The 7,992-nt window shown below is 45.1% G+C and overlaps 1 protein-coding gene across 1 annotated transcript in view; it reads right to left on the bottom strand.

Moving 5' to 3' along the window:
• LOC102208943 (glutamate receptor 2-like) overlaps positions 1-7,992 on the bottom strand; it is a 114,166-nt gene that overhangs the window by 64,506 nt on the left and 41,668 nt on the right. The window contains exons 12-16 of the mRNA XM_013914355.1: positions 5,963-6,055; positions 5,643-5,683; positions 5,237-5,452; positions 4,512-4,666; positions 3,059-3,257 (exon numbers count right to left, since the gene is read on the bottom strand). Coding sequence (XP_013769809.1) covers positions 3,059-3,257; positions 4,512-4,666; positions 5,237-5,452; positions 5,643-5,683; positions 5,963-6,055 — 704 coding nt within the window. The remainder of the gene's footprint in view (positions 1-3,058; positions 3,258-4,511; positions 4,667-5,236; positions 5,453-5,642; positions 5,684-5,962; positions 6,056-7,992) is intronic.

Raw genomic sequence — 7,992 nt, 5'->3', positions numbered from 1 at the left:
CTGTTGTGATTGGTGTGGGGGTAGGGACAGGCTTAGGGTGTCGGGGGGTTCCCCAGGAGCATCTACCTTGGAGGGCTCAACCTGGGGTAGCGGTCATGGCCTATTAAGGGCTCTGTTGGCTCTTAGGTGACGGTTTCCTCGTGGCTGCGTGCAGTGGGGCTAGGGGAGGGTCTGTGCTGACGGACGTGGGTTACTGACCTGGTAGCCTGGCTGCCCCGGGGTGGGTCCGGGACGGGCGTGGGGTTGTGGGGGTACTCCGTCTCCGGGCTGGGGCCCTGGTTGGTGTGTTGCCGGGGTTGTGGGCGGGTGGGTGTATGGGGGCCCAGCCCTGGCGCAGGGTGCCGCTCCATGTCCTCCTGGGTTTTAAATGCACCTTAGAACACACATGCATCAACAATACATATGAGCGGGCAGACGGAGGTCTGGAATCTTCTCACACCCCCGTTCTCTGCGGCCTGATGGAGCGGGGGTGCTAGGAGGAGGATTTGGCCGTTCGACTGGCGTCTGGAATGTGGGGCCTCCCTGCTGCTGCGGAGTCGGGGCGGTCTGCTTCTCTCCACCCCAGGGAAAAGGGTAACACCACCTGGGTCTGGGTGCAGTTTCCCCCTCCAGGGGCAAGGGTACCTAGACCTGGGGCTTAGAGTACACTTGGGGAGTGTGATCGTGTGTACAGCGTCTCTTTATGTCTGTCTCCACGTTGGGTGAGTGCCTGACATATGTGCCTGTATGTCTGTGTCCATATGTCAGGTCGGGTATCAGGCGCCACCTCTCTAGGGACATCTCAGGCCCTCCAAGGTATGGAGGCCTATCTCCCCCCACCACTTCCCCAGCCAGTGGCAGACGCCCTCAGACATCGGTGCGTTGGTGGGTCTTTGTGTCCGGGGATGGGCGTCACACCGGCTCACTCCTTGGTGGCTGCTTATTGGGGCCTGGAGCCTGGGGCTCGCTCGGGCCACTTCGGGGGTGGGGTGCCCTCGGCCTCGGTCACTCTGGCGCAGCTGGCTGCCGGCGCTCCCTGGGCACGTCACTGCTTATGCTCCGCGGCTGCTGAGTGACCCCTCATCTGGGACTCTCCTCAGCTCTTTCTGGGATAGTGGCGCGGCTGCCCCTCTCTTGGTCTTCCTTGGTCTCTTGTGTTCTGAGAGCCTCCGGATGTCTGGAGTTTTGATCTCCTCTATACCTGCTTCATGCCCTGGTGGACGGGGCTGTGGCTCCCCACACCCTCTAACAGATATGTAGGAACATGTAGGAACCTTTTAAAAACAAGCGCATTCATGCTCACAGGTGTACAGACGGGTGCTCACACACAAAAAACTATACCCTTATTGGCTACGACCTTAAAGCGCACTGTGCGCTGTTGATCTTACACAATAATGTTTAACATTTAGTATTTACTGTTATATTGCCATAGATCATCATGATGTTGTTTATTCTATTGCTCTAGTTTCCTTCTGCTTGTTTTCTTTTTTCTTTCTCAACAGGTGATCCAGGAAAAGAAAAAGAGAAAAAAAAAAGGTGATGAAGCAGTCTTTTCTCACTATCTCTTTTCTCCTTTTTCTTTCCCTCTCCTTCTGTTAACTTTCTTCTGAACTGTTCTTCTTGTTTTTCTTTCCCGTCATCGGGTCCAGTCTGGCCTGATTACAATAACTAATAAAAATATAAAAATAACTAATAAAGATCAAATAAACTATGACAATCAAGATGACCAGAATAGCAAAAGGCCCACTTGGGAAAGTAAATCTGTTGGGCATTTTTCTTGGCCTTCAGACAATAATTCTGATTGCTACAGTGCCAGACAGGACACACACACAAAAAAAAAGCAGTTTATCGTGGATGTTGATGCGTCCGACACCGAAGTTGGGGCAGTTCTCTCCCAGCGGTCCGGGCCACAAGGTAAGCTCCAGCCATGCGCCTACTCCTCATGCCGACTAACCCCCACGGAGAGAAACTATGACATTGGCGACAGGGAGCTCCTGGCTATAAAACTTGCCTTAGAAGAATGGCGCCACTGGCTGGAGGGGGCGGAACAGCCTTTCCTCATATGGACAGACCATAAAAATTTAACTTACCTCAGAACGGCCAAAAGATTAAACTCATGGCAAGCCCACTGGTCTCCATTCTTCACTCACTTTGACTTCACTCTCTCCTATCGCCCAGGGTCACAGAATGTCAAGCCTGATGCGCTCTTCTGTCAGTGTTCCTTGGACACTGAAGCATCCTCTCCCGCCACTGTCCTGCCCCCTGCCTGCGTTTTAGGCGCTCTCATCTGGGACATTGAGGAGACTATCTGCCAGGCCCTTGCAGGGGACCCCAACCCAGGTACCGGGCCACCTGGGCGGCGCTTCGTCCCCGCTACCGCCCATGGGGCGGTCATTCATTGGATTCAAACTGCACGATTTTCGTGCCACCCTGGCGTGAGTAGAACAATACAACTCCTTAGACGACATTTCTGATGGAAATTTCTAATAAAGGACGTAAAGGAATATGTGTCAGCCTGTGCCGTTTGCGCTCACAACAAGCCATCCACTAAGCACCCCCTAGGTCAGCTCCACTCGCTCTCAACACCTCACCGGCCTTGGTCTCACATCTCCCTTGATTTTGTTACTGGTCTCCCCAGCTCCTCTGGAAAGAGTGTCATTCTCACCGTCGTTGATAGATTCTCTAAAGCTGCTCACTTCATCCCACATCTAGCTCAGTTGTGTGCCGTTGAACCACTATGTGAAACTAAGTTAAATGAATGTGACATACAAAAAATTAACATACAAAGGGCCTGAAACCATGCTGACTTGAATTCAAGTTTTCTTTTAAATGACAAAATTTTGTTTTGGGGACAAATATATCTTTCAGCTTATAAAGAGGACAGGTTTCAGGACATGATTCAGTTGAACTCCAAGGAAAGATCTATCGGAAATTTTGGATTAAGTTGCGAGACTACAATCATCATATTTTGTCATCTAAGGATTCCCATTTGAAACAATAAATTTCATAAACACTCTAGGTGCGTGGAAGTGCTGAAGCAGGCTCTTCCTATTGTCCAGCTGATACTAAAAGTCCTTACCCTGAAAAACTCCTTGGTGGATCCAGAGTCCAGTGTTCCATATGCTATCTCCGTCTGCTTAGCCAAATCTTCAGCACTCTCAATGGGAGACACCATCCTCTCCACCGTGAGGAAGGCAGCCAGGTTAGCAGTGTATGATGAGATAATGATCAGAGTGAAAAACCACCACACCCCACCAACTATACGTCCTGAAAGAGACCTGCCCACATAAACACATGAATCAAATTAAACTGTTCTAGGACTCATGGCAAATTCATTCAATTACATCTTGAGGCACTTGTTGTTATGATTTGACACATTGTAGATTCTTACTGAAGGCATCAAAACTGTAAATGAACACACATGGAATTGTGTAATAAAAAGTGTGAAATAACTCAAACCATGTTTCATATTTAAGATTCTTCGTAACAGCCTTTGCTTTGATTACTGCTTTACACACTGTTGGCATTCTCTTGATGAGTTTCATGAGGTCGTCACTTGAAATGGTTTTCCAAGCATCTTGAAGGAGTTTCCAGAGATGCTGAGCACTTGTTGGCCTGTTTACCTTTACTCAGCGGTCCATTCCATCCGAAACCATCTCCTTTGGGTTTTAGGTCTCGTTCTTGGTTCTAAAAGTTCTAAAAGTAATGATGGACTGATAATTCTCTTAGCTGTCATTTCTACTTAGCTGATTGGTTCTTGCCATAATATGAATTTGAATAGCTGTCAAATAGAGCTGTCAGCTGTGTACCAACCTGACATCTGCTCAACACAACTGATGGTCCCAACTCCATTAAGAAGGCAAGGAATTCCACCACTGAACCCTGACAGGCACACCTGTGAGGTGAAACCATTTCAGGTGGCTACATCATGAAGCTCATTGAGAAAAAGCCAAAAGTTTTCAGCACTGTGAACAAAGCAAAGTGTGGCTACTTTCAGGAATCCAAAATACTGCTACATAATTCCATATATTTTGCTCCATATATTTGATGGAGCAAAATATATGGAGCAGAGAAACAACATTAAATGAGAAGGTGTGTCCAAACTTTTGACTGGTCATTGTGGATAAAGAAAATATTTTCAGCTGACAGACTACAGTGACTTGCCCAACACAGCTAGCTACAGCAGCAATGCCATAGTGGCAACAGCCTCACCCAAACTGGACAGTTTAACAATGACCACATACATCTCTTCATGGCCATAGTTAACATTACAAACATGATGCTATACCAAGTCAGTGTAAAAATATTAGGGTTGAAGTAGAACAGAACAATTGTAGCATGAACAGAGTTTCTAATGCACTTTTATCTCATTCAGTCTATGATAAGAACTGTGCCTGTTTTACAGCCCTTAATTAGTATTAATATTCAGTTCCTGATTAACGAGGCAGTGAATGTATATTAATATAATATACTGATTACAACATCGGGAGCTAATACCGTATATGACTATGAAATGTCAAGGGCATACCAACCTTGGTGAGATGTCACAACCCTGCCGCATGAAAGCACCCAAAGAAAACCAAAGAGAATTAAAGATCCCAAACTCATTGGTGGATTCAGTGGTTAATGGCAAGGCTCCATCTTCTGGCTCCTCAAGCGTCCATTCATAAGGGCTGAACCTGGATACCTACAGCAGCAAAGCATTAGAATGTCAACAGAAATACACAAATTACATAGATTGTTACAACAGGGTTTTCTAAAAGTTTGCAAAAAACAAGGCATTTCATTTTTTCCACTGTTTCAAAGAGCCCAGCCACAAAGTAGGTGCCTAGGAAAGTAGGAGCTTCTGTCTAACTATACTGCCATAAAAAGACACAATTGCTCTTTAAGAAATGACACATTTTTAACTAAACTGCTCCTCTGTAGTGTACCTCCTCGTTGTTAAATCAGATTACATGTAATCAATTGATCATAAATATAAAATCTTTCTGAATCGAAGCAAGTTTCTAGTTTTCTATTAAATTAACCCTAAAGTTGAGGCAAGGAAGGTTGGGCTTCAAACTTGAACTACACTTTTTGAGACATAATACATTAGTCTCAATAAGTGTCAGTAGGTATTATGTCACTTATTTCAAACATAGTATTTATGCCTTCTTTTAACATAACCATATTAGGCACTGATACTTATGAAAACAGGATAGCACCTAAAAGAGGATTTCAACAAAGCATGCAAATTCATAATAGCAGGCTTACTTACCAGAAAGAGAACAACACTAACTCCTATGTAGGCAAAGACAATGCACATCCAGATTTCATAGGCCAGTGGGTCCAGAAAGGAGAAAACACCTGGTTTGGATTTTTGCGGCTTTTTAATCATGATGGAGATTCCCAAAGACATGAAGGGTTTGGAGAAATCTATCACCTCTTCACGGACAAGAGTGATTGTCAGGGGAGCAATAGCTATATCTGCTTTCTGTTGGAAAGTAGAGACACAGTGACAGGGACAATGTGATTGCTTCATGGACTTGGAAGAGCTGCTGCTACTACAGCGCTTTGGCAGTCGTTGTGATCACATAAGTGATTCTAGCCTACAAGCCACATTTAACTATACAATCATATAGTGTTTAATTCTACACATTGTAAGGACGTTCACCTAACTTTACATCCATATCTCTGGACTGAAGGAGAAAGTACCTGTAGAATACTGGAACATGCACAAAGAAGACTTTAGAGGCATGCACCAGGGGCCACATGCCTGAAACAATAGTTTCTATGATTTTTTTTTCCTATGACTTTATGGTGATTTGTGTGATTAACAATTCAAGTACAGGTAAAATTTAAGATTATAATGGACCATAAGTTCCTAGAGCTCCAGATTTTTTCCTAGAGAACCAGCGAGAAGCACACATCATTCCAGGCATAGCAGATGGCCCAGTCAGTGATTGAGGTCAAGGGTCATGCCGTTTGGGCTCCTACTGGTCACCTCGAGAGGATTCCAGAACCACAGCAATAACCACGAAGGGGTTGGCGGAAATCCAGAAGGACCAGACTAAGAAGGCCAGAAGCCCTGACTTGGCTGAGTCAGAGAAACACCCAGACCTCAAAAAGGGGGCAGAATAATCCCCCGGTCTGTGGAAAAAGACCTCATGGTGGTCCACCCATGAGGTTAAAGTAAGAAGAGGAGAAGAGCACAGAGAATTGCCCGTCCCAGAAGATTAGTTGTTTAAATGTAAAGAAGGTCAAAAGCCCTTTAGACAGAGTTTCTAGTTTGAGCACAAAGGTGGAAGCTGAAAAGTAATGGGAGGTCTGAGAGTATTAGCTTTACTAATAGTTTGTGTGATTTTTATGTTATGTTAATTGCCCGAACACAGTGGTCATCCCACATTTGGTCCAGCCGTTAAAGGGGGACAGACTGTCCAGAGAGGGAAAGCGCGACAACTAAGAGAACTGACAGATACTGGGTATAGAAATATCAACCTGGGGTTAGATTGGCTAATTCAAAATATAAAGGAACAAAAGGTGTCAGACTGTGTGGCGTGCGTAGCCACCCGCCCACACCTGTTCACCGAACCTGGCCCTGTCTATTCAAATGACACGCGGGGATTTGGTTGTGTGCTTATAATAACCAGAAGTGCAATTCCACCAATTGATAATAAAACTACTCCGGGACCTTTTACCCGAAGAAACACTAACTATACCTGTTTTGATTTTACAGTGAGCAGCAAGGGAAGTCAGAAGTATGACGTAGGAGAGATCCCAGCGGACTGGTGTACGGTGGTGTATCCAGCCCAAGGGAATGCCTCCAGGGGTAAACATGACATAAATTGGCCCGTGGGCAAGAGCGGGTTTGTACTATTATGCTGGGTAAAAAGGGGGTAAGGGTCTCAGGAAACAGGGCAAGGCAGCTCACAGCCCAGTGTAGATGCAAGGTGCTGTTCTGGACGTACACTTACTTGTTTGACTTATTTGTGGGGTTTTTAACATATATGGATGCAATAGGGGTGCCTAGGGGAGTAGCAGCATCAGAAGTATGGTGACCTTCTTTCGAAGGTCAAAAGGGGGAATTGTTGAAAATATATCATGAAGCAGTATTTCAGCAAAGGCCATATTAACCCAGCCGCTAATAAAATGTGCTAGATCATAGGGTATTACCAGAAGTGCTTTGATTGTAATTGCATACGTGTTTGCACAGCGACAGTCAGAACAGGATGGACTCAGGATGTGTCATTTACTATTATAAGACTCATAACGAGAACAACAGGAAAAAGGTGGGGGTGAAAGGCAGTTAAGATAGATTTCTGAGTAATTGTAGAAGATCACCAAAAAAGGAATCGTGTCTAGCTGTCACTAACTGTAACTGATGCATGTTATGTTATCTGCTTATGCACGAAGGGGCGTGAACCCTGACATATAAAACTGTGTATCAAAGTGCTTCCTCTTTGAGAACTACACGGAAGGTGGTATTGTGTACATCTCCCTTGCATGCAAGCTAAATAAATAATTGTGGATTGACTAGACCTGCTCTGAGTATTGGTTGTTTGTTCTCAACCCAACATCAAAGAATTCGGGACAACTTCATGACCCAATAGCCTATTTTGAATGGAGGGGAGAGTAGGGAACTGTCTGTTGGTCTGGGTTCTTGTTACAAAAGATAGGAATATAGTGTGAACAGGAACAAAACAATAAATCTGGGTGATGAAGCTGGAATCCACCCCATCCTCTCCATTTTATCTATAAAATGGGGGATTGGATGGTATTAATGTCATGATCCTGGGTCCTTTTGACCCAGCGTTTTGTGTTTTCTCTTCGCGATTTTGGTTCTGTTCTTCCTCTGGTTAGTGTTTACTCTGTTCTGCCCGTGTGTGTTCCTGTATCTAGTCTGCGTTTCTTAGTTTGTGTCCTTTCATGTGTAAGTTCCTGTTTTATTGTGAAGGTCTGTGTCTTATGTGAGTGTTTTCAGTTTGCCTCCCTAGTCTCGTCATGTTAATTACTCCCAGCTGTGTTCCCACCTGT

This window comes from Pundamilia nyererei, unplaced genomic scaffold, assembly GCF_000239375.1.
Source record: "Pundamilia nyererei isolate P.nyererei 1_Seehausen unplaced genomic scaffold, PunNye1.0 scaffold00189, whole genome shotgun sequence".
Taxonomy (NCBI): Eukaryota; Metazoa; Chordata; class Actinopteri; order Cichliformes; family Cichlidae; genus Pundamilia; species Pundamilia nyererei.
Note: the sequence above shows the minus strand (reverse complement) of the source record. Positions and strands in the feature narration are given on the sequence as shown.